At 32.8% G+C, this 26,760-nt stretch overlaps 1 protein-coding gene and 1 pseudogene across 2 annotated transcripts; one reads left to right on the top strand and one right to left on the bottom strand.

Annotated features, from left to right (window-relative positions):
- The first annotated feature begins 12,405 nt into the window (after positions 1-12,405).
- On the top strand, positions 12,406-14,092 carry LOC146908324 (CBL-interacting serine/threonine-protein kinase 14 pseudogene; annotated as a pseudogene). The gene has a single exon (XR_015020671.1). The product of XR_015020671.1 is annotated as a CBL-interacting serine/threonine-protein kinase 14 pseudogene (transcript).
- Positions 14,093-25,430: 11,338 nt separating this feature from the next.
- LOC146908323 (uncharacterized) lies at positions 25,431-25,814 on the bottom strand. The gene has a single exon (XM_085729254.1). The coding sequence runs from the start codon at positions 25,812-25,814 to the stop codon at positions 25,431-25,433; it is 384 nt and encodes a 127-aa protein (XP_085585380.1).
- Positions 25,815-26,760: the final 946 nt, after the last annotated feature.

The following is a 26,760-nucleotide window of genomic DNA, read 5'->3' as shown; positions in this document are numbered from 1 at the left end:
TCTTTCTTCCTCTTCATTTTAGATCATTCTGCATGCCATGCGCTCATGAAGTCAATAATAAGGGTAATGACATCACAAATAAAACAGAAAAAAAAAATTGTATACTAATATAAAGATTGAGTATTCCATCAGGTAAGTAATCGAACTTCAAACATTCATTAAAATCATTTAAAAAAAATTATGTCGACAATAATAAGGGTAATGGCATCACAACAACACATACATTGTTTTAATTTTGTATATTTCACGACAATATTTCTTATCATTTTCATAGACTAGGAACAACAAGGTAATGCTAACGCATGCATGCCTCACAAATGAAAATCAATATATAAACAAAATATCTGAAATATGGGCTGTGTTTACGTGTCTTATTCAAAGTTGCATCTCAAAATAAGACTATGTTGCTTAAGTAATCTGTGTCTTATTCGCCATGCATCTGATATGATTTTAGGAGTTGTGTGGCTTATAAGTTATCATGAAATATTTTATAAATAAACATGACAAGATTTTTTGCACTATGGCATAATAATAGATTTTCTATAACAGATTTTTAATTGATTGAAAATCAACTGATTTAAAAAAAAATATGCAAAGATGTTTTTAAAAATCATTACAACATTTTCAATCGGTTGTCTAAATAATTTACAATCAGGTATAAGTGTAATTATTGTATAATGTGGAAAAAATATTAGCTAACTGAAAATTCTAATAAGATTACATTTTACATTGGTTAGTCTTTCAAACTATTTATTTTAACACCGATTTTTTATTAGTTATTCTTTCTTTTTTGGGTCAATTAATCTAGTGGTTGAAGTTCACGTATTTTAAATGTGGAGATGTGGGAAGTCCAATGTTCAAACTCTGACCCTATTACATATATTATGCAATATACCTACCAATTGAGTTAAAGTTCACATGGACTTTATTAGAGTTATTCTGACAACCGATTTAGAAACTTTTTTACATTTGTTGTATGCCCAACCTATTTAAATTTAAATTTTATAGATCAAAGATATATCTTGCATTTACGACACACCATTCTACGACTAATAACTCTAGTTACTCTACGGTCTACACACTCTCTCACCATAGTTCTTATGTCCCTCATTCGCCGTTTTCAATAATACTTCTTTTGGGACAAACATAGAATAGAGAGTAGGAATACTATGAGAGTATGAGAAAGTTGTCCCAAAATAGTTGTATATAGATATCATTTCCTTATTTAGTTTATATTCTCTGAATTTCTCTTGCCTTGTGTTCGAATCATGATTCCTTGCCGTTGGTATCAAGTTGATGATATCAACTGCAAGGTCCTACATTTAGTGAAAAATATGTTAGGTTAATGATAGTGAAAATTTCAGTAAAAGACAAAATAATTAAAGATATGTTAGGTTAATGATAGTAGAAATGGTGGAATTGCATAAAAGTTTAATGTAGGGAATCATATTCCCTTGTCTTCGGTACCCTTTGGAAATGAAACAAAGCCATAAAAAATGCGTAATTTCTAAGGGGTCAGGCACCTGGTTGAAATATTTTAAACTAAAGGCAAATTTTTATTTATCATTCAATAAAATGTGCATAGAACTATTCATTTTGAGTTGACATTAATTAAAATCATTCATTTGTTTTTCATAATTATGATATAAATAGTGGAAAATAAATAGATGATTTTGATCCCTTCAAAAAGGAACAAATGGTTTTGATTTGTGTTAACTCAGAATTGATACCCACCTTTTATTGATGAGTAATGTAATTGTCACAAAACTTATACTCCCTCCGTTTCAAAATACATGTCCAAATCAACCACGTCACATATGCCAATGCACAATTTTGACCGTTAATATCTTTAATTATCTAAAGTAAAAAATTATAAAAAATTAATATTTTGAAAATATTTGTCGAGACAAATCAAACAACATCTTACATGCTAATATTTGTATTTATACATTAGTTAAAAAGTATGGTCAAAGTAAGTCAAGTGAATAGTGCACATTGCAAAAATTGGACATGTATTATGAAACAGAGGGAGTAATAAATAGTGGAAAATAAATAGATAGTTTTGATCCCTTTAAAAAGGAACGGATGGTTTTGATTGGTGTTAAATCAGAATCGATAACTTGACTCATTTTTTATTGATGGGTAATGTGATTTTCACCAAACTTATAATATTGAGAATAATTGTTATTTTAAGACGTTTTAATTAATATTATTATTGTATCAATTTATTGATGGTGGAAATCAAACGTTGAAAGCATCGGATGGGTAGGTTTAGAATTAATTAAGCTCAAACAAGTATAAATATCTATGTTATATCTTAAAATAATTAAGTTGGACAAATTTTCAGCCACTATAAAAGTACGTAGGGACGAATTTACAAATATCTTATAAGAAAACTGATACTACGTAGTAAATATAAATTTTTAATGATGATCTCCACATACACATAATTTATTGATATATATAGAAGTATGTAACTATCAGAATAATAATAAATACATAAAAACTAAAGTCAAGTTAAAGTCGTACCCTACTAAAAACAAAGTAGTTAAAATATTTAAATACCAACGTTGATGAAAATAACTGTCAGCTAAAAAAAAAAAGTCATATAACAAAGTTTTGAAACACATAGGGTCCTAGCTGTTACCATTGACATTATAATTAAAAGTACGTAAGTTACTAAATTTTTCCATGCCTCTGCCCCGTCTAGAAAGAATGTAAACCGTATTACTTCTTTAGAAAATGATGTGGGTGATAGAATTTCCGATGAACAAGGTATGTGTCATGTGTAACAACTAGGTTGTTTAGGATGAAGATAATATTATTCTTACCGGCCCTTTTCAGGTCCACGAGTTTGAAGAAAGAGTGCTCTCAATGCATCTAGATAAATGACTTTGTCCGGATGATTTCAATCCCGGATTTTTTCAACTTTTTTCGTCGGTCCATAGTTTTGAAATTTTTCACGAATGTTGTCAGTGGTTAAATAATAATCAGTTTCCACCGTCCCTAAATTCCACAAACTTTGTTTTGATCCCTAAAGGTAATGAGCAGAAATCAATGAAGGATTGGAGACCCATAGCCTTATTCAATGTTCTATACAAGTTGTTGGCGAAGGTACTTGCTAACAGGCTCAAAATTATTTTACGTAAATGTATTTCTGAGAACCAATAATTGTTTGTCCATGGGCGTTCCATTCTTGATATTGTCATGATTGCTCTAAAACTAGATATTAGCAAGACTTACGACATAATAGACTAACTATATCTTAAGGAAATTATGTTTAAGATGGGGCTTGCTAGTCAATGGGTCCAGTGGATTATGATGTGTGGAGACCGTCGATTATTCTGTCATTGTTAATAATGATGTGGTGGGGCCTATTCTTCTTGGTCGGGGGATGCGATATTGTCACCGTACTTATTTATTCTTTGTGCTAAAGGTCTTTCCACTCTCATTCGGAAAGTTGAATGACGAGGAGACCCACACAATACTACCATTTGCACTAATGCTCCTGTTATTTCTCACCTTTTGTTTGCAGATGACTGTTTTTTATTTTTCACGGCAGAATAACAGAAAGCACAAGTAATGAAGAAAATTCTTCAAACATGTGAGCTAGCATCAGGGCAGGCTATTAGTCTTCCTAAATCTGAAGTCGTCTTTGGCAAAATTATTCCCACTCCATCAACAATATTCTTGGAGTCAGAGTAGTTACGGGGATCGACAAGTATCCTAGACTCCCATCTATGGTGGGTCGGAGCAACTTTTGGATTTATCAAGGATCAAATTTGGCACAAAATCAATAGTTGTAGCAACAAATATTTATCTAAAGTTGGAAGAGAGGTAATGATTAAATCAGTGCTCTAATCTATCCCATCTTATATTATGAGCATATTTCTGTATCCTTCAAGCTTATTGATACTCTAGAAAAAATGATTAATGCATTATGGTGGGTTCATGGAGGTAACATGAGGCGTGGGATGCACTGGATGTCATGGGAAAACTGTTTGTTCATAAAAACTTCGGTGGCATGGGATTCAAGGACCTAACTTCTTTTAATGTGGCGATGTTAGGCAAACAAGGTTGGAGGTTCCAAACTGATCCATCTAGTCTTGTTACTCAACTATTTAAGGCACGGTATTTCCCTAATAGTGACTTCATTGGGTCAGGAATTGTGCATAATCCAAGTTATGTGTGGTGAAGTATATTTAGTGCTAAAATTATGGTGAAACAGGGTGCGAGATGGAGAATACGTTCAGGAGCTAATATATCTCTTCTAGGTTCACCGTGGCTCAAAAATGGAAAGTCTTTGTCAACAGACACTCCAATCTACGAAGTCTTGGAAAGCACCTGATTCATAGTACTCCACTTTAACCTCTAGTAACAAATGATAAATTGATTTGAAAAAAGGAGAAGAGCGACAATTATTCGTATCGTAGTGCTTATCGAATATGTGTGAATGAAATTGTTGGCAATTCTCATCTTCATGTACCTGGCCAATGGAACTTAATTTGGAAGTTGAAAGTACGTCCTAAAGTCAATAATTTTACTTTACGTGTGTGTCGAGGATGCTTTTCAACACGTGCTCGCCTTAGTAGTAGAGGAGTATCATGCCTAAATGATTAACAAGATTTTGTGTCAAGACTATAACATCAATGCACTTATTTTTACTCTTTTATAGCAACTTTCTACTGCCCAAAGTGAATTGCTTGTTACGACAATGTGGAGTTTATGGAAAAGTCGTAATCTGAAATTTTGGCAGCAGCAGAAGGAATAAAGCTCCCAAGTTGTTTAGCGTGCAGCTGACTTATTAGATGATTGGAGAGCTACTCAATGTATCAGATGTTGTAGTGCGAGAAGGACAAACACGGTGCAACATGTCTCCATAAGTCAAGATGAGCATAAATGGAAAAGGTCGACAGCTGGCAGATATAAATGTAATGTTAATGCATCCTTTTCTTCATCGCTCAATAGGTATTTTAAAATTTCTATCAAAACATTACACTTACCATAGTAGTGTCTCTAGAAATTGGAGGAGAGTGTTCATATGTCTTTGTTTAACCGATAAAAGTATTGAAATAATTAGACGTCGTTGTTAGATTCGAACTTTAACTCATCTAGTTGTGTCTGAGTTTTTAATGAATATTATTATTATGTCGTCTTTTAAAAAAGGAAATTACTAATACCAATCACTTCTATTAAGTATCTTCATTTAATTATGCTACAAGTCATTAAACTCTATGATATACCCTAAATAATCTAAATTCACCAAGTCATCATACACATTTTCAAAGTACACCTTCCTCAAAAAGTACACCTTCCACTTATAAATTTCAGTGTATTTGTTTTGATAAAATTACACCATAATTTCTTTAAGTTATTTAATTATAATAAATTGGTCATTTTAATTTTTTTTTACCACTTAGGTTCTTTAAGTTAATTAATTATAACAAGTTTGTCCTTTAAACATTTTTCGTTCCACTTAGATCCTTTAAACTATTTAATTGTAATTTTTAGGTCTGAAATAACTTACATTTTCAAGATATGAAATTCCAAAATTGTTGCGGTTAAATAACTTAAAAGACTCAATTGGTATGAAAAAAACTTAAAGAGTCGATTTGTTACAATTAATTAATTTAAAGGACCAAAGTGGTAGAGCTGTCAATTGGGCCAACCCGGCCTAACCTGTCTCTGAACGGTGGGCCAGCTCATATAAAGGGGCCAAAGAGGGTCGGCCCACTTGATTTGTAGGCTACATAAATTTAGTCCAGCCCAATTAGTAGTGGGCTACATGGCCCGATGGGACATCCCAGCTCAAAAAGTATTATTTTATTTTATTTATAAAAAAAAAACGCAATGAACAATACAGCTACCTATAACAATTTTTTTTAATAGAAACATATCACATAAATTATTATCCATCAAATAAATCAATGTGTTCATAAACTTAATCAAATGATATATAAAATATCTATTAAATCAACATCCATAAGCGATAAATAGCACAAAAATATCAATATAAAAGTATATAGTATTTTTTTTTGTGGTGGCCGGGATTCAAACCCCGAATCTTGCATATATTATGCATTGGCCATACCAACTAAGCTAAACTCACGAGGACAAAGTATATAGAATTTATCGTAACTTACATAGTACAACCTTGAAGACGATAAAATTTAGTCTTACATAATAAAATAATTCAATCTTATATAATAAAACTATTTTATAAAAGGGCAACCCGGTGCACTAAAGCTCCCGCATACGCAGGGTCCGGGAAGGGGTCCCACCATTTGGTGTATTGTACGCAGCCTTACCCTGTTTTTTACACAAGAGGCTGTTTCCAGGACTTGAACCCGTGACCTTCCAGTCACATGACAACAACTTTACCAGTTGCGCCAAGGTTACCCCTCAATAAAACTATTTTATGAACTATTTTTTTTTTTTTTTAGTATTCTTAAAGGGTCAGCATGAGAGCGCAGTAGCCCAACCTAGACCGACCCGTGTAAAATAGAGGCCCGGTAGGCTGGCCTAAAAAGATATGGTCATTTTTTTTTTTTAACGGCTCTGTCCACACATAAATAGAGGGCAGATGGGTCGGTCTGGTGGACCTGACCCATTTTGACAGCTCTACTAAGTGGGAAAAAACTTAAAACTAATTTGTTATATTTGAATAACTTAAAGACCTCCGGTATAATTTAACTTTTTTTTTATTGAAAAGTAGATCGTTTTTCTTTTATTTATTATTTTTGATCGGGAAAAAGTGTGTGTCTGTATATATATAGTACTAATTATAAAAATTTCTGTCTAAGCAACATCTCGATCTCCTTAAGAAAAAGAACATTTCTCTTTTACTTTACTTGCTAAAAACACAAATGTATATTATTAGCACATGGGAAAAAGGATATTATTTCAAGATTCTTTTCTTTTTTTCATTTTATTTGGTTATCTTCTTTGATATTTATTTTTGAGTGTGATAAAACACTCAAATCGATATAATTAATTTGTGGTTCACATGCAAAATGTTTTTCTGAACTTTATGTCCTTTGTTTGGATATATATGAATTGATAATGGCTTGTCATTTGGATACTAATAAACACATTTGTCATTTTCTCAAATTCTATCTTCCACGAAACTGCGATGACTGATGAGTGATACAAGACCACTACCTTACATGTGTGTTCTATGGACCACAAATTAATTTGAAGTCCCAATGTTTTAAATAAATAAAAGAAATAATTAAAATGCTTATTAATTAAACGAGCCCTTTTTTTTTCAAACTGAAAAATTATACGAGCCCAGTTGGATCTAGGAAATCTTTTCTCTTGTATATACATGTTGAAAATCATTATCATATCAAAGAAAAAGCTTGCGAAAATGAAATTGTAGTCCTTTATAACGCGTAAACTTTTGGCTATATATGTGTTCAATTGAATATGACATATGAATGTTTGTATTTTGTATAAAAACGGCATTTGAGTTGGATAAAGAAAAAATGGTAACTCTTGGATATATACACACACACATATATTAGGAGTTGGGTTATTTGACCAACCATTTGTTAGACAACTTATGGGACAACCATATATTTAGAAAGAAAAGTAGGTATTGACACAAAAACCAAAACAATAGAGAGATAAATTAAAAATATAATGTGAATATGAGAGAGAAAGTTGTCACAAATGTTGTCAAAAAATGGTTGTACAGATATCATTTATCATATACTCCCTCCGGTCACTATTATAAGCAAAATTCCACTTTTTAGATGCATTGAATAATTAATGTATTTAGTCTTTATTGTAGACTAGATACATTAATTATTGAATGTATCTAAAAAATGAAGTTTTGCTTATAATAGTGACCGGAGGGAGTATTAGCTATGAACACAGAGAGAAAAAAATAATTCGTTAAATTTATTTTAAAAAATAATATAAAAATAAATAATCATATTCTTGCTGAAATATCCGTACTTCTCTGCTTATATCGAAATAGGTATCCGTACTTTTCTACCATGTCAACCATGATATGTATTTCGTTGAGATTCTTCTAGTACTCGGTAAAGATGCACCATACATTATGTCTGGCGTAGAATAAAATAGTAATTAAGAAGAAAGAAAGCAAGTGAAAGATAGTGGAAAATGGGGTTTTCCATTGTTTGGAGTAATAATTAATACATACCATAATAATATACAAAGAATACCCTTGATTATTCTTGTTGCAACTATCAACATTGACCTTTTAATGTTACGTTTAGTTCAATGGATAGGAGGGGAAGAGATTTTAATTGAAGAGACATGAAGGAAGAGATTTTAACTGAAAATATGTTTAGTTCATAAGAGAATGGAAGAGATTTAAAATTAATTTAATTTTTTATCTTTAAAATCTTACAATGCTCATGTTTTTATCACATGTTTTTTTTTTTTTTAAGTTCAAATCAGAGCAATTGCAATAACTTAAATTTCTCTTACTAGACATCCGAACATAACAATAAAAAGCAACACACATAAGTTGAGCTATAATTCTTTAGCGCAAATCAAATAATTTATTGATAGTTTCTTCTCGATTTTAATGACTCACTTGATCCTATAAAATATTTATAAAATTATATATATATATATATATATATATATATATATATATATATATATATATATATATATAACCTATTAATAAGTATTAAAAAATTCAAATATTTTAGGGGGTTGTGCAGGTTTTAGAAAAATCTCGTGGGTTGATTGGACTGCAATTTATTTGGATAAGGAGAGTGGAGGGTTGGGGGTTCGTAGGATTTTAGAATTTAATCTGACAATATTAGGAAAATTGTGTTGGAGGATGGATGTGAGTGGATAAATGAAGTTTGTGGTATAAGGTATTAGGGGCAAGGAATATGGTGGATTGTAGTCGTATTAGGGAGGGTGGTCGTTTTTCTTCTACTTAGCGGAAGAAAATCACGGGCATTCGTAGAGGTAAGGGGTTGGTGGTTGGTAATATAATTGGTTTGATGACTATTTGGAAAGGGTGGTGGGCGATAGGGCCAATCCATTGTTTTGGCTTGATTAGTGGCTGGAGGTGGGGGTTCGTTGTGTGATAGGTTTATACGTCTTTATGATTTATCAAAGAATCGATTGTTGTCAGTTTATGAGATGTATTCACTAGATTGGGGAATTCAGGGCGAGACTTGAAAATGACGACGATATTAGATATGGAGGAGGAACAGGTGGAAGAGTGTTGTTAGTTGTTAAATAACATTGTTTTGCAGGTTGATATGGAGGATAGGTGTATGTGAGGTTATACTATCACTTGTGTTTATCATATGCTGACCAAGATGGAGCTAGTGGTGCATGCAGTTATACCGACATTATTTGGACAAAATATGTACCGTAAAGTGTCTTTGTTTGCATGGTGGTTATTACGTAATTGAATCCCTATAAAGGATAATCCGACTATGCAATGAATTTTTCAAACTAATGCAACTTTGTGCGTGAGCGGATGTTGAAATGAGGAAATTATTGATCATATATTTTTGAGATGTGAATTTTTTGGGAGTATCTGGGGTTTTAATTAGGAGTTGGCTCGACATCCATTATGTGAACTTGCTATCGGTTCTAATCATATTGTAAAATTTGGCTATTTAGGTGGTGTTCAAGTGCTATTCAGACATTATTATATCTGATTTGGTTAGTGTATTTGGACTCTTTTGAAGAAAAGAAATAGCTGTATTTTTTCAGCAGAAGGAGGAATCAATTTCTTCAGACTCTTTAACAATTTTCTTTCCCTTAACTCCTTCCTTTGTTCTCAATTCTCACTCCTTTTAACTCAAAACTCTCAACCAAAGAACTTGAGATGGTGGAACCGACTTTTTTTTCCTATTTTTATCGTGGGACCTGTTGTATGCTGAAGAAAGAGTCTTTATATCGTTGTCGGTAACTAATAGGTACCCACTTTTTTCTTCCTCCAACGAGGTTCCTTAATAGGTTGAGGTCCTTGTTAAGTAAAGGATGTAAGGTAAAATGCTTTGCTAATGTATTCATTTACTAGTGAATGCCTTATATTGGCCAATAGTACAAATGAGTCTTAATACAATACAATGCTTAGTAAAACTAATTCCTAACAAAGGACTCCCCATTATTAGATATGCTCTCTTACTTGAAAAACACTTCTATAGTATCTAAATGTGAAACCAAACACCTTGTAAGTAAATATACCCAAATCGATTATAAACTATCAAATTAATGCTTTTGAACAATATTAATGGTGTGTAAAATTTATTGATCACTCCAAATTTCTTTTATACGAGGAAATTGTTATTGATCAATCTAAGAAAAATCTTTGTTAGACATTTCAATAGTGTATACACATTGAGAAAACTAGAGATTAGAGAAAGTGATTCACTGTATTGGTGATAAGAATGGAAGAGAGGGGTGGAGAGAAAATAAAAATATTAAACGAGTGTAGAAAAACTTGAGGTGTTCAAATAACATTTTATATATAAAGTTAATATTTTGAAATAAAAAGTGACAATGTACACTGAACACCTTATAATACACTCTGTCTTGTTTCTTTTTTTTTTATTATGTAGTTTATTGACCGAAATTTCACCTTTAAAGTGAATAAATGAAGAATTTGTTGTTCGAACTCTAATCCCTACATTTATAATACAATATCCATAGCAAATGAGTTATGCTCACGATAACGTTTTAAATGTTTTTTTTAAGGCTTAATAACAGTTTTCGCCCCCTAACTTTCACGAAGTTGCGATTTTGACCCCCTAAGAAAAAAATTACAAAACCGACCCGTAAGTTTTGCAGCTATATCAGTTTTGGCCCCCCAAGGCTAAAACAAAATAAAAAATATAACACGTGGCACCTCACTTAGGGTGCCACGTCAGCGTAGACCGGGTCAAAATTGACATTGTGGGCCAAAACTGCCACAAGTGCAAAACTTAGGGGGCGGTTTTGTAGTTTTTTTTTCTTAAGGGGCCAAAATCACAACTTTAGAAAAGTAAGGGGGGCTAAAATTACTATTAAACCTTTTTTAAATCATCAACAACTTGAGAATAGAGAAATATTATTAGAATATCAAAGTTATACTTCCTCTGATCACATTTATAAGCAAATATTCTTTTTTTCTTTCAGATTCATTAACTAACTGGTGTATTTGGACTATAATATTATCTTCGTACATTGATTATTAATTTTTTTTTGAATGACAATATATATATATATATATATATATATTCTTGTGTATATTGTTCTAACTTTGGTGTTTATCTTTTCATTATTATTATTATTATTATATATATATATATATATATATATATATATATATATTCTTGTGTATATCGTTCTAACTTTGGTGTTTATCTTTTCATTATTATTATTATTATTATATATATATATATATATATATATTGGTTATTAAATGAATCTGAAAAGAGAATAATTGCTTATAAACGTGACCATAACGAATATGTTTTTATGATGTTGTATGTATATAGCACCAAATCACAACATATCATTTTCCTATTTTTATTTTTATTTTAAACGTATTGAACTATTATATGTTGAGTTTTGTTAACGGTTGTCTCCATGATACTTTTAAAAATTCTTCAAAATATCTCGCAGACATTCATTAACATTTGATATATTTCATTTGATGCAATTTTCACTGCGATTCAGAATGTAGAGACTAAATACTTTAAAATCTCATAATTTTATTGAAGGGATAAATACAAGCTTTATTTTTTATTTTCTTTATAGAAGAGATAAATACAAGCTTGATAAATTTAACTGATAAGTGCTGAATGAAAAGGTATGGGAAATTGGGGATACCCTGACGTTGGTCCTTGGGAGGCAGTTACTATTCATTTATACACAAATAGTGGTACAGTCGTACGTAGGACATGTGCATTCACATTGATCATGTGGTCACAACTCTGTCGCACGAACCCCCTTTACATCATCAAAACTGAACATTGTTTGGTTATCACAACCATTATCCATAAGCTTTAGATACATTCTCCCATTATAAGAATTTCATTTTATTTAAATTCATCAAATATCTAATGTATTTAGTCTATATCATCAACCAAATACATTAACTATTCAATGAATCTTAACGGTTAAACAAACAATGAAATTTTACTTGCATAAAGTTTATAAATTCAACTGTGTTTTCTTCCTCATAAAGTAATAATTTACCAACACGGTTCCTTAACCTCTAACCACACACATATAGTACGAACATAACACTGATTTAACACTTACTGTATATAAAAGTGATTATGTTACTGTATATGAATATTATTACTGTACCTGCGTCACACCATTACACCTGTATGTTTCCACTAAAAAAATAACAAAAATTAAAGTAAACCATATATTGTCGTATATACAAAGCCAAACATTCAGTTTCAAAGTAGTATAAATAATTGATTATCTTTTTTTTTTTTTTTTGAAAGTAGAATCGATTATCTTTAAATAGCAGCCGTATTCCACTCTTCACTCCACCACATCGCTTACACTTCTTCTTTTTCCTTCTCTCAAATACACTTCCAACAACCATTATTTAAATCATTCATTAATCTTCAAAAGCACTTCACAAAATCAACAACCACGGCAACTCTAAGGGACCCAAACAAGTCCTTAACTATTTTCACTCAATTAGATATCAGGTTCAGAACGACACCGTTATGGCGAATGAAGAGTCAACCAACGGCGTCGTTTTGTTTGGGAAATACGAAATTGGAAGATTATTAGGTGTTGGTGCATCAGCGAAGGTGTATCATGCGACCAACATTGAAACAGGGAAGAGCGTGGCGGTGAAAGTTATAAGCAAGAAGAAACTCATCAATGGAGAATTCGCTGCTAACATTGAACGTGAGATCTCAATTCTCCGCCGTCTTCATCACCCGAATATCATCGACCTCTTCGAAGTCCTGGCTTCGAAGAGTAAAATCTACTTCGTCGTGGAGTTCGCTGAAGCTGGCGAACTCTACGAAGAAGTAGCGAAGAAAGAAAAGCTTACAGAAGATCATGCAAGAAGATACTTCCGGCAACTTATCTCCGCCGTGAAACACTGTCACTCTCGCGGTGTTTTCCACCGTGATCTTAAATTGGATAATCTCTTACTTGATGAGAATGATAATCTCAAAGTAACGGATTTCGGGTTAAGCGCGGTTAAAAATCAGATCCGACCCGACGGGTTGCTTCACACCGTTTGTGGTACACCGTCCTACGTGGCACCGGAGATTCTTGCTAAGAAAGGCTATGATGGTGCGAAAGCTGATGTTTGGTCTTGCGGAGTTGTTTTATTTACCGTTACTGCAGGGTATTTACCGTTTAATGATTATAATATTACTGTGCTTTATAGAAAAATTTACCGTGGTCAATTTCGGTTTCCGAAATGGATGTCATGTGATCTGAAGAATCTCTTATCACGTATGTTGGATACAAATCCTAAGACGAGGATAAGTGTTGATGAGATTCTTGAACACCCGTGGTTCAGCTCGGGTGGATATAAGCTAGACCGAGTTTTAGTTAAGAGTGAAATGGAGGAGAGTCGGACTGGGTTTAAATCATTAAACGCGTTCGACTTGATATCATTTTCAACTGGGCTAGATATGTCAGGTATGTTCGAGGAAAATGTAGGGTTGGGTTTAGTCGAACGGATTGTTTCGGCCGAGCAACCGGAGAGGATTGTGGAGAGGGTGGAAGAGGTGGTGAAGGGAACTAAGGTGGTGGTGAAAAGATTGAAAAATGGTGGTGGAGCAAAGTTGGAAGGGCAAGAAGGTAATTTGCTTGCTCTTGTTGTGGTTTACCGGTTAACGGAAGAATTGGTTGTTGTTGAAATGAAGAAGCGCGGAAAAGGGGATGAATATAACGCGCAATTGTGGAAAAACAAATTGCGACCTTTGCTTGTTGAGTTGGCTGAAAAACAGGAAGTGCCGGTTTCTCGGTAACTTCTTTGTTTTCTTTTTTTTTTTTAGATGATTTGGATTATTATTTAGAATCTATTGATTTTGTATATGGTACCAAGTACCAACATCTGCATTGATAAATTCCGTGAAAAAATAAAATAATAATCCATTGATGAAAACAATTCATTGTTTTGTTGATTACATTTTTTGAGGGGTTGTTTTATTTTTAATTTCTATAACTTTAATAATTTTTTTACAAAAAAAAAGTTATTTAAAATACTATAAGTAGTGCCTAATAATGATGGCTTTTAAAAAGTCATGTGATAAATGATCTCCATTTTGGGTGTTTTACTTTAAAAAAACAAGCAAAAGGGACCAATTCATTTGTTTTGTTTTTTTGGATAAAAGAAGGACCACCAATTCTGAAGAGGAATATGCATGAAACCAAACCCACAAGATAATTTAGTAGGACTGAACTTGAATGAGATATTTTTGTAGGAAAAGTATATACTTAGTGCACCTTAAGTTCAAACTTTTTTGAACAAAATTTAAAATATATATCAATGTTTACTTCAAACACAATATTATGTTATTCAATAACATAATATTGTGAATTATATTTAAAATTTGTTATATTTTAATTTAATTTCAATTTTTTGACTAAATTTTCTACAAATATTATGAATCATATTAAAAAAAGCATAACTCTTTGAAAAAAATTTATTTTGTTATCAGATTTTTTTGACTAAATTTAGCTTTACTTTTTACATAAACCCTACGTTAAGAAAAAAGGTATCAACTAGTAGTAAAATTTCACACCGACATGTTTGAAGGGCAAGTACAAGAAACAGGTACCATGGTATATACCCACTACTACCCACAGAGAGTTGCTCCTGCGCAAACAAAAGTACAGTAAAACAAAATTTAGAACTTGGATGATTGAGATTTTAGACATCAATCATTGCAGCGGCAAACAACGTTTGTGGCTCATAATGCACCTTATTCAATGTTTTATTGCGTTGATTTTATTTTCTTTATGCAAATTATCAAATGGACTAGCTGTCCCTTAATTTGCTAGAATTTCTAAAATTTTATTAAAATATTTTTAATATTAAGAATTTTTAATTACCTCTTAATTTGTACTATAAAACGCAAAGGACATCTATATGAGCATAACTCAGTTGGCAAAAACATGCATTGTTATATGAAGTTGTCGGAGTTCGAACCACATACATCTCACTTACTCAAATGTGAAGTTTGTCAAGATATCATTTCTCTAAATAAAAGCTCCAACATTTAAAAATTTCAGTTTTTCCTACTTACTACTTGCATGAAACTTAATTTCCAACAATTAGAACATGTGCTTCTGCTTTTGGCTTTCAAAACGGTTTGGTTAAGCTGTAATTGTATCAAGTTGTGTAATTAAAATTAAAAAATTCGTTGCATTTTCCATTTCTTAATACTCACAAAATCTGTACAGTAGCTGTCAATTTTCAAACTCACTATCCAACTTCCTAGTGTGGTAATAAAAACACACTCCAACTTGACACCAAACATGGAAAGTATACACCAGCTTCTTTTGTTAGTTTACCATGATGCCTTGAGGAGTTGAGAATTTTTTATTCTTTTCTAGCTGGCGATTATAAGCATATCAATAATGGCAACTCATACTATGGATTCAAACACATGAAAAGTGGATGTATGTATCATATAAAACTCTAAGACAGCTAACTAGCTTATCAGTATCTTTTATCTATTCAATTAGAAAATTGCTGTTGACACATATACAAAGGCTGAGACACACATGTAAAAGACGAAAATGCCCCTCGGTAGTTAACTGCCGAGGAAAAATAAAACCGGCTGCAGTTAACTACCGAGGAAAACCTCGGCAGTTAACTACCGAGGAATGAAACAAAGAAAGAAAAAAAAAACGTGTTCTTCTTCTTCCACTTCAATCGCTTTTTTGTTTTCTTTCTTTCACAAAACTGCCAATTTTTTCAGCCTAGATCCTAGAATTGTTTAAAGAAAAAAGCATTTAATTAAATATTATGTTGTTTCTTAACACCACCTGATCAGATCAACAACAGTCCCAGTGCACAGAATCTCTCTCTTTCACCCACACAAATAATATCATCATCTTCGGTTTCCTTTTTCTTATTATTTGTTTCCATAAGTTCGCCCACCAATCCTTCCTTTTTGTAGCATTTGTTTGTCTCTGTTTTTGTTTCAAAAGTAACGGATTCCTCAATAAATATGTGATCCTTCCATTGTTTTTGCTGACCCTTTAAATCCGCCCCCAATTAATTGTGATTGAGATTTGCAATTTGTTTTTGCTGATCCTTTAAATCCGCCCCCATTGATTGTGATTGAGATTTGCGATATTGAGTAATCAATCCACCATTAATGCTTTGATACACTTCCTTGTGTTAATATTTGTGAAGAAGACAATGAAGAAAGAAGGGTGTGGCGTTTACAACTCCTCGGCAGTAAAGTGCCGAAGGAGAATTTTTTTTTTTGAAATTTGCTTTTCCTCGGTAGTTAACTGCCGAGGTTTTCCTCGGCAGTTAACTGCAGCCGGTTTTTGAAATCCTCGGCAGTTAACTGCCGAGGGGGTAAAAACGTATTTTACATGTGTGTCCCAGCCTTCTTAAATGTGTGAACAGCAATTTTCATTCAATTATAAGCAATTAATGCACGAGGTGGTGTATTAAATATCCCAATCCATTGAATCTTGTCTTGTTTAAAAGGGCGGTTTAGAGAAGAAAAACAAATTAAACAAGCAATTGGGATCACAACGGGTACTCTTTACATAGGGTAGTACCGTGCTCTTTCCTATACCCATGTTTGTAAAAAAAAAAAATACCAGTATATTAGTTTATACTCTCATGCACAACAATTTTAGTGTCATTCCTTATATCCTATGAGCATTTAAGTGTCCATATCTACATTTATTGTCCGCACTTTAACAACGAAAAGACAATAAAAACGTCAATTGAAATAAAACTATCCTCTAAAAGTTTTCAAATCAACTCATAAAATAATATGAATCGTAGTATTTAACCAAATAAAATGGCACATCTAAAAGATCCCAAAAAAATTGTACACCAGTACGAGGGAGCGTTACTGTATTACGTAGCTTTTAAGTTTAGGATTAAATAGCTAAATTATTTAATTAATTATAAACCAAAAATAAATAAATTATTTATCATATTATATAAATATGTATATGCGGGTTGTGGGGTTGGGCAATATAGAAGTACCCTTATCATACCCTTTTAAATTTATGGGTAATTACTTGGACGCAAGTCTGGACCCATGAAAGCGGAGTTTTACCCTACCCATTGTAAGTTATTTTTTGCAGGTACACATCGAGCCTCGGTCCAATTGTCATCCATATCAAGCAATAAATTATACTTTTTCATTTCTTTCAAACAGCCTAATAATTAGAAATTCATATATTATACAATGTCCTTATAAACTGAGTTAAGCTCGGGGGAACAACCTTTTTTTTTAAGGGACAACTTATTACTCCTTAAGAAAAAAGTCAATTTCTTTATAATTTCAATGTCAATGATAATTAAATTAGAATATTTTATTATTATTTTATAATTTAAAAAATAAAATTCATTTTTAAATAGCCATATTTTATCGGCTTTAATAATTTTCTATGCATTGTAATTTTATTTTTTATTGTTTCATATTTTATAATAGGTTTTAAAAATATATGCTCGTGATATTGTGAATCAAAAGTGGATTTTTTTTCGCTGGATTAGTAGAAATTAAAAACAAATTATTGTTAAAGGATGATGATGTAGATTTTAACCCATAAGAGAAAAGAAGTATTAATTCAAGTCTCTACGAGAATAAAGAAGTGAAATTTTTTCTAATATGTTTTGCGTAAGAGGAGTGTGTGTGTTTCAAGATGAGAGAGTACTTCAAACCTCTCTTAAGTGAGGAGAATACTATTTACTCATTTTTTAAAAAAAATTATTTACTCTTAATTTTACATTAAAAATTGTCTGTTAAATTGATCGATAGTGTTTAAGTCCAAATTTTGATAGATAGATCGACATTGTCAAGCACTCTAGCTAAGTTCAAATTTTCTTTTTTGTCTAGTAATTTAGTGTTCATGATTCATTTTTTAAGGTGAATAAATGGATGATTGGGGTTCAAACCTCAACCCTTATGTATAACACTGGATCGTCCATGTCAACTGAGTTATGTTCATGGAGATGGTTAAGACCAAATTTTATTTGAAATTATCTTTATTTAAGCTTTACATCTAAATGAACTCTCTAAATTTCCATATCTCTTTTTCCATGAACCATAGGTTAACGAAAACGAAAGGATCAACTTGTAAAATTCAAATATTTGAATCTGTTTCAACACGGACAAATTTGGAACGCAGGTATAAGGGACTGCGCAAGCCAGAGTGGACCGTAAAACAAAATTTAGAACTTGGTCGAGCTTTTCCATTCACACAAGAGGGTCAAGACAAATATGATTAGGATTTTAGACATCAATCATTATTGTGGTTTGTGACTCATATTACACCATATTCTATGTCTACTTCCTTGATTTTGTTTCTTTATATACAAATTATGAAATGGACTAGCTGTCTATTGAGAAGTAAAACAATAAGATGCTATTAATAATATTTGTTAAAATTCCTAAAATTTTATTGAACTATTTATTAATAGTAATATGTTCTATTTTTATTTAATAATTTCTAACTAACTCTTAATGTGTGTTAGAGTATAGTGAGAATAAACTAGAGTTACTTAATTAGTGGTAACTATAGTAGAAGTTAGTTAGGGAGTTAGTTACTCCAAATCACTATAAATAAGCTACATCTATGTACTATTTCATATCTTTTATTCATTTCTATCTTTGTGATGACTCCTAGAGAGAATTACACAATCTATCTTTCCGTTGCATTTGACCTAGAACCATGGAATCCTTTGATTCATAACAATGTGTACTATAAATTACAAGAATTTCAATAAAATAACGTGAAGTGAATGACTTAGGAGAAGGAAGCATCAACATTACACTTGTATTTATCCAAGAGAAGTTTTCTCCCTCACATTGTATGTGGTGTGTCTTCTGTGTTGTTGCATATTCTGTGGTTTTGCGGAAAATTCATAAGAGAGCAATTGAAATTTCAAAGCCAGAAAATAGTTATGCCACCTCCCCTTCCCTCTCTATTAGGGCTGGAAATGAGTCGAGTCGAATCGAACTTGCCTGAGCTCGACTCGACTCGTTAAGAATCGGCTCGGTTCGAACCTCGGTTCGAGTTTGACACGAACTTTTTTTTCAGCTCAAGTTCGGCTCGTTTAAAGTTCACGGACAGTTTGGTTCGGCTCATTAGGTTCAATTCGTTTGTTCAAAGCACATAACTTTAGGTATGGAAATGAGTAAAGCCACTTGAATCACGCAACTCAAAAGTCAAAGAATTTAAATTTTTGACACAAATATATTGGAATTTATACCAATTTTTAATGGACTAGAAGAGGCTTTTATTACACATGGTAATTAACAAATGTATGCAACCACCAAATCCAGTTTTGTCTTATGACATTCTCATTATAGATAATCGTATCCTCCATTTTTCATGCATGTTCCGATTCAAGACTATTTTAGTTTTGAATTCCTTAAAAACTATGAAAACATTGTGCATGAGGTTGTCTATCAATTTTAATGTAGCTCATTTATATCCTATATTGCTAAGTGTTTTGTCTTAGTTTTTAAAGTATTATATATACAATAAATTATCTAATTGTGTAAAATCAATTATATACAATAAATTTATATCCCATATATATATATATATATATATATATATATATATATATATATATATATATATATATATAATCGAGTCATCTCGTGAACCAAACGAGTCGAACTACATATAGTTCAAGTTCAGCTCAGTTATTTGACGAACTTAATTTTCAGCTCAAGCTCGGCTCATTTGATTCATAAACCAAGTTCGACGAATCAATTATCGAATCGAATTACGAACTTTAATCGAGTTGGTTCGGTTCATTGCCAGCCCTACTCTCTATCAACATAAAAGCAAAAATCACAACCCATCACACATAACGCAAATCACTTTTGTTATTCGAATTCATCATAGTTTCAAAGATAATCATAACATTTAATTTGTACCAATGAATGATGTATTTTGATTTTTTTTTTGGGTACAAATGTATTTTGATTCTATTTTTTTTTTTTGACGTTACAAATGTATTTTGATTCTTTAAACCATGAAATGTAGGCAATTTTGTTTCCAAAATTATAAAATGACAACTAGGTTTTTAAAATTAAAGATGACAATCACTTTAAACCATCTTGTAATCCATTCGTAAGAATCAAGATCACAAAATAAAAACCAACAATGGCGCCAATGTAAAATTCTGACCTACTTCAGGTACTCACATGTCGCAATTTAACTCTGTTATTGTGCGGGTTTCATTTGGGTGATATAATTTTTAGTGACATTAGTGTATTTTAGATAAAAAAGAATGAATATGAATGAATCAAATAAATTATTTTAATGAGACATCGTGATTGATTAAGAGAGATATAAACAATGTCATTAATATCAGGGCCGGCCTAAGGGCCAAGCAACCCAAGCAAGGGCTTTAGGTCTCAAAATTTTGGATGAAAAAAAGGCCTCTAAAAAACTAATTTGGTTATAAATATATTATAAGATAGATAAATTACAGTCATTTGCATAACATAATTGATTTTAAAAAGACATCAATTACTCTTGAACATGAATTCAAATTTTAGTCTCCACAAAATTGATTTTATATAAATATGAGGTTAGAAGATTATATTTTTAAAGATCACATAATTTTTTTTTTCTTTAGACCTCTTCATGTGTAGGGCTGGCCCTGATTAATGTCACTGAAGACTTATGTCACACATACAATTCATTAATGTGCATCCTTTTGTAAATACTTACGAAAATTGTAAAGTACTTTTCCTCAAAACAAAAAAACAGTAAAAGTACTTCGGTCAACCTTATTTGATGACAACTTTGTTGACAACCTTGTTTTTCTCACTTCTTATTGGTCAAAAACAATGGAGAGAGAAAAAGGAAGAGAGAGAATAACAATATCATGTGAGTATGAGAGAGAAAGTTGTCAAAAAGTGGTTGTCAAAATATCATTTCTCATTTTCAAAGAGTAATGATATTTTGACATCCATTTGATGACAACCTTGTTTTTCTCACTTCTTATTGGTCAAAAACAATGGAGAGAGAAAAATGAAGAGAGAGAATAACAATATCATGTGAGTATGAGAGAGAAAGTTGTCCAAAAATTATCAAAAAGTGGTTGTCAAAATATCATTTCTCATTTTCAAATTCATTGTTTCTACAATTCTACTTTCCTAGTATAGTAGTAATAAAAGTATGAGTGAATAGCCAAATACCCCCCGAAATTGCAAGGGGCGTCAATTACCCCCTTTAGTTAACGAAATATCAATTACCCCCCCCCCCCCCCCGAAATTGATAAACGTTAGTCAATTACCCCCCTCCGTTAATTTCCTCCATCCAACATGCTGATGTGGCAGTTAACTGCCCACGTGGCACTGCCACATGGTCAGAAAAGGCATGCCACGTCAGAGGGGGGGTAATTGACTATAGGGGGGTAATTGACTATTTTTTTTTTTTTGAAAAAAATCTGATTTTCTTTTTTTTTTCTTTCTGGTTTCTTCATAATTTTCTACCATTATTTTCTTCATCTCTTCTCTCATTGACCACCTTAGGATACAATGATAATGATTGTGTGGCAGGTTTTGAAATTGAAAACAATGATTTGATTTTGTTTAACAAATCAAAGATTTCAGGTAACAATCTAACAGAACCCAACTCAACAACACCAAAATCAGTAGGTTAAATGGTCAAGGCCAAAAGAAGTACATAGAAGCTGGAGAAATATAAGCAGAAGCTGGAAAATTGAAACTGTTTCGAATTAAGCAGTTTGCTGCTACAAGAGATTAAGCTGTTCCTGCATGGCATTGTGATGATTATATTAAGAATGGTAAGATTAAGTTGTTGTATGACTAGTTTTACAAGTGATTAAGCACGTTTGGATAGATGGATGGGCTGAAGCTTGGGTTGAACTTGAGTGGGTAGAAGTGCTTAAACTGTAAATAAGCTGTTTTAGGAAGTTTAACTTTAAGCTTAATTCTGTTGATGATTGCTGGGTGTTAGAGGCAACAATTTAAGGAATCACGAGTAGTGACAAGTTGTTAAAGTGTGGTAATAAGCTGATTTGGCATGGGAGTTGAGTCATAAGCTAAAAATTAGAGCTTAAGCTGCTGAACGAACCAGAAGTGCTTAAGTGAGCAAGAATCAATTTTTGAGAGGGAAATGTTTATATATGCTGATTGGTTAGAGCAAGAGTGGAAATAAAGGAGTTAAGCTGTTTTGGGAATTGGCGGAAGCTATAAGCTGGAGCTTATGCTGTTTGCAAAAGCTTCCAGAAGTAATTAAACTGTCAGAAAATAATGGTAGAAAATTATGAAGAAAGCTCTGGCACCAAGAACAACTCCAACCATGCTTTTCTATTCTTCATTCCATATCATGCGCCTTATTGATCCCATCTCAAAAACAAAACTTACCAAGAATCAAAAATCAAATTTTGAACATACCCTTTTGCTGCAATCACAAAATAATGGTAGAAAATTATGAAGAAACTAGAAAGAAAAAAAAAATCAAATCAAATTTTTTTTCAAAAAAAAAAAAAATAGTCAATTACCCCCCTATAGTCAATTACCCCCCCCTATAGTCAATTACCCCCCTCTGACGTGGGGGGAGAACTTGATAGAGCCAAACGGCAAGTGCACGACCTATCGAAGTAATAGTAGTAAGAAGAGTATCGTTCCGCTAGGGAGTTGTGAATTCAATTAGCTTTTAGAGAATGATTAGAAAAGAAGAAAGATTATGAAATAGGGGGTTAATTGCTGAAGATAAATAACAATAATAATAAAAGAGCCTTGGGATTATTGGTTTATCATAATAACAAATCCTTTACTAGACAAGACTTAAACATCTAATTTCATGGTTTACACCTTAATTCCTAAAGACCGGTTTCCATTAGCCCCTCACCTTTCCGATGAAAGTCCGATGAGAGTTTACTTCTAGTAACCAAGCCTATTTCACTGACATGATTACTAGAAGATGCATAGAGGATTGAAACTACTCTTTGTCTCAATAATTGCAAAGACTATTTCACTGTTTTGCAATTATTGTCTAGATTCACTTGTTCCAACATCAAAGCTCCGCTCTCGCTTTATGAATTGATGTTTGGGATGATGGATTAACGATTATCAAACCCTCCGTTTTCGCTTCCACAGTTTGATAATTGTTAATCCACGTTAAGACGGTGAATCTAGATTAGAAATTAGGGTTACATAGAAATTAGGGTTTAAGCTTGGTTTGTTTAGGATTATGTCATTAGACTTACCAACAATCCCAAGACAAAGAAGTGTCTACTCACTAATGTTCATTGTAGACATAGGGGAAGAAGAGAGAAAGCAGTAAAAGAACAGTAATATAAAAGTGAACTTTTATTCCAAGAACAAAAGATGAATGTTTATGATGGAGTGCTACTCTATTTATAGCTTTACAATTGACTTAGAAACTAAGCTACTATAAGGGCAAAACAGTAAAGCTGCAACGGAGTAACTTGGGCTTGAAGAAAAGCAGCAAAAGTGGTCCTGGAGGGTGGCACGGCCGTGCCACATGTTGGCACGGGCCGTGCCAAGCTTCTGACTTGGTAGAGACATATTTTTGTCTCGTATCTTCGTATTCTTGTATTGTATTTGCTCCAGTCCTCTTTCTTTTGCTCCAAGACACCTTCCACCATATATTTATTCCTAAAATAAAATAAAAGACAATTTGAAGTAAAATATTCTAAACTAAAATAAAATGCAATAAAATAAAATCAAATCTAAAATAAAACTAAACTAAATAAGGCAATAAATAATACTATCTATGACTCATCAAACTCCCCCACACTTGAATCTTTGCTTGTCCTCAAGCAAAAGGCAACAAACATAGTAGCAACAAAAGATTGATTATGGCAATATTAAGAACAATGTGTCTCAAAAGAAAGGCTTTGCTTCAAGTACACTAATTACAACTTCAAACACTTCTTATGAACCTATTCTACCCAACATCAAGTCTCAAGTGAGTGTGTGTGTGCAGTCCAACCCTTTTCTTGCTCCTGTATAAGACAGATATTATGAGGAACAGGTTCTATCCCTAGTGCTAAAGTAACCGAGAAAAGTCCTTTCTTCATTTCATATAAGAGTGATGGGAATTTAAGTTAAATTAGATTAGATTAACAATTAAGCACAAGGGGCTGCAGATGCTTAGGGGCTATCTATCCTCGTAGGAAGTCTTCTCGGATGTAATTGTCCTTTCCCCCTAGATTCAAAATCACCCTAAGCAGTGCTGCAAAATTATTATTTGTTTCATCTCCGCGTAGGAAGTCTTTTTGGATGTAATTGTCCTTTCCCCCTAGCATTGATGAGTTTGATTCACATTAAGTTCAAATTAGGGAGTCACCACCACAATTAGGAAGTTAGGGATTGTCCTTTCCCCCACATGTTGGTGCCATTCTCCCGCCCCATTTAACATTAACAAATTAAGAAGAATATAACAATTAAGAATCAATTTGATTAATTTTCCCACACAAACTTATACTACTTTTACTCTTAAGACTTTAAAGGGTCTAAGTTAACACTAAAGATAGAACGTGCTCCTTAAAATACCTATTCATACATTTGCTCAAGGATTGCAACCGGGTGCTTTTCTCATTGGAGAATTTTCACATTAAAACAAGATATGGGTATAGCAAGAACACAAGAAACACTAGAAACTACTTTCATGTACAAGAAGCAACCTAAGGAAAAGACAAAACAAAAATTTTCATGCCATATTTACATTAAAAACAAGCTACTTTAGTTATGCCTCTTGCTATAAAAAAAAAACAAAAGAATAAAGTTCAAGGGAGTTTGGGAACACTACGACTCTAGACACTTTATTAGGCCCCCCCCACACTTAGGGGAAGCATTGTCCTCAATGATTCAAAGAAAAAGAAATTAAAAAGAAGAAGAAGAAATAGAATGGAAGAAAGGGGTGCAGAAAGCTCACAGTGTGCTATAAATAGCAAAAATTGATGAATTTTGGGATCTGCAAGCTGGCACGGCCGTGCCAACCTCAGCACGGGCCGTGCCAACATTCTGTTTCCTTGCGCCCCATTTTGCTTTGAAAAACATGGCACGGCCGTGCCAATCTTAGCACGGGTCGTGCCAACCTTCTGGTAAGGAGGCTTCAAAAATTTTCAATTTCTTGAATTCTTGTCGAATCATACTTGGACAATTACCTACAAAACAACTTAGAACAAAGAAAAACAAAACAAAAGCAGTTAAAAGCGTGGGTTGCCTCCCACGAAGCGCTCTTTTACCGTCATTAGCTTGACAAAAAGAAAAACAACTTTAAGGCGGGTCAATAAGTCTCCAAGCAGCCACTACTTCAGTTCCTTCCCCTACGTTGTAAACCTTTAGCCTTTGTCCGTTAACTTTGAATGGTCCGGTTTTTTCAGAAAATATTTCAACAGCCCCATAGGGATAGACCTTGCGGACTTGAAACGGACCAGACCACCTAGACCTTAGTTTTCCTGGGAAGAGCTTCATCCTAGAATTAAAGAGTAGTACAAGGTCACCAACTTTGAAGTCCTTTTTAAGGATATGTTTATCATGCCATTTTTTTGTTCTTTCTTTGTAAATGCGGGCATTTTCATAGGCATCTAACCTAAGTTCTTCTAGCTCACTTAGTTGAAGTTTCCTTTTTTGACCGGCTGGTTGTAGAGCATTGCCCATAACATGAACTGCTCATCGGTTCTAGTGTTCCCAAAAGGCAGCTGGTTGGTAGTTATCCGGTTTTAGGCTAGGGTCCCAAGAATCATGAATATACCCCTCGTTTGCAAAACCTAAGGTATCACAAAAGTGCTGTAGAGACATATCATAATTAACATTCATTAACCAGAAAGAAACTCTATGCTTAGGGTTATCAAAATCCAACTTATTTTTAGTAAAAATAATTGAGTTGAGAAATTCATAAGTGAAATTTTCATAAACCCGCATAGGTTTCAACAAATCAGTCCAACCTAGCCTTCCTATAAGCCTAGAAACATCAGCACTAAGCTCTAATAATTCTCCATTCGTATTGGTAATTGTGAGTAGGTTCATGGGTTCTAAGGACAAAGTAGTGATAGTATATAAGTCTAGACAAAAGTTTCCCTCTATCCTCTTGATCCCTTGATTCACACTCACCCCAAACTTCCTAGCAAGAAAAGTGATGATTCCACCTACCATTATATCACTCTTATCATCCAGTTTCTTTTTAACAATTGAAACAAGTTAATCAAGCAAATAATAGCAAATGTTATATGATGGTTATAAAGCATAGCCCACAACAGCTCATTAATCCTCATCATTCCTACCTCTATCCTACTTTATATGGTGTCATGGTGCTCTTCCTCTTAGTGCAAGTTAGCACCTTCTCCTACATCATGGTGCAAGTTAGCATCGTTTCCCTCATCATCATCTTGCTCACTAAGAACCTGCACATCATCAACATACAACAAATTTGCTTCCACCTCGGTGGTAGTCCGAGATGGGTTAGGAAGTAAAAACATGATAGGCACATTAAACTTGAGTTGGTGATGGAGTGGTGGACGAGGTTTGATGAAATTTATGGGGCCAAAAACTTGATAGGGCAAAACCGCAAATTTATGGGGCCAAAAGGCACATTAAAAAACTTGAT

The sequence above is a fragment of the Medicago sativa genome, chromosome 7 (genome assembly GCF_051527215.1).
Source record: "Medicago sativa cultivar Bolivia chromosome 7, Bolivia_mono, whole genome shotgun sequence".
Classification (NCBI taxonomy): domain Eukaryota; kingdom Viridiplantae; phylum Streptophyta; class Magnoliopsida; order Fabales; family Fabaceae; genus Medicago; species Medicago sativa.
Note: the sequence above shows the minus strand (reverse complement) of the source record. Positions and strands in the feature narration are given on the sequence as shown.

Coding starts and splice junctions, on each gene's coding strand:
- LOC146908323 (XM_085729254.1), bottom strand. CDS start 25,814: ATGGGCAATGCTCTACAACCAGCCGGTCAAAAAAGGAAACTTCAACTA.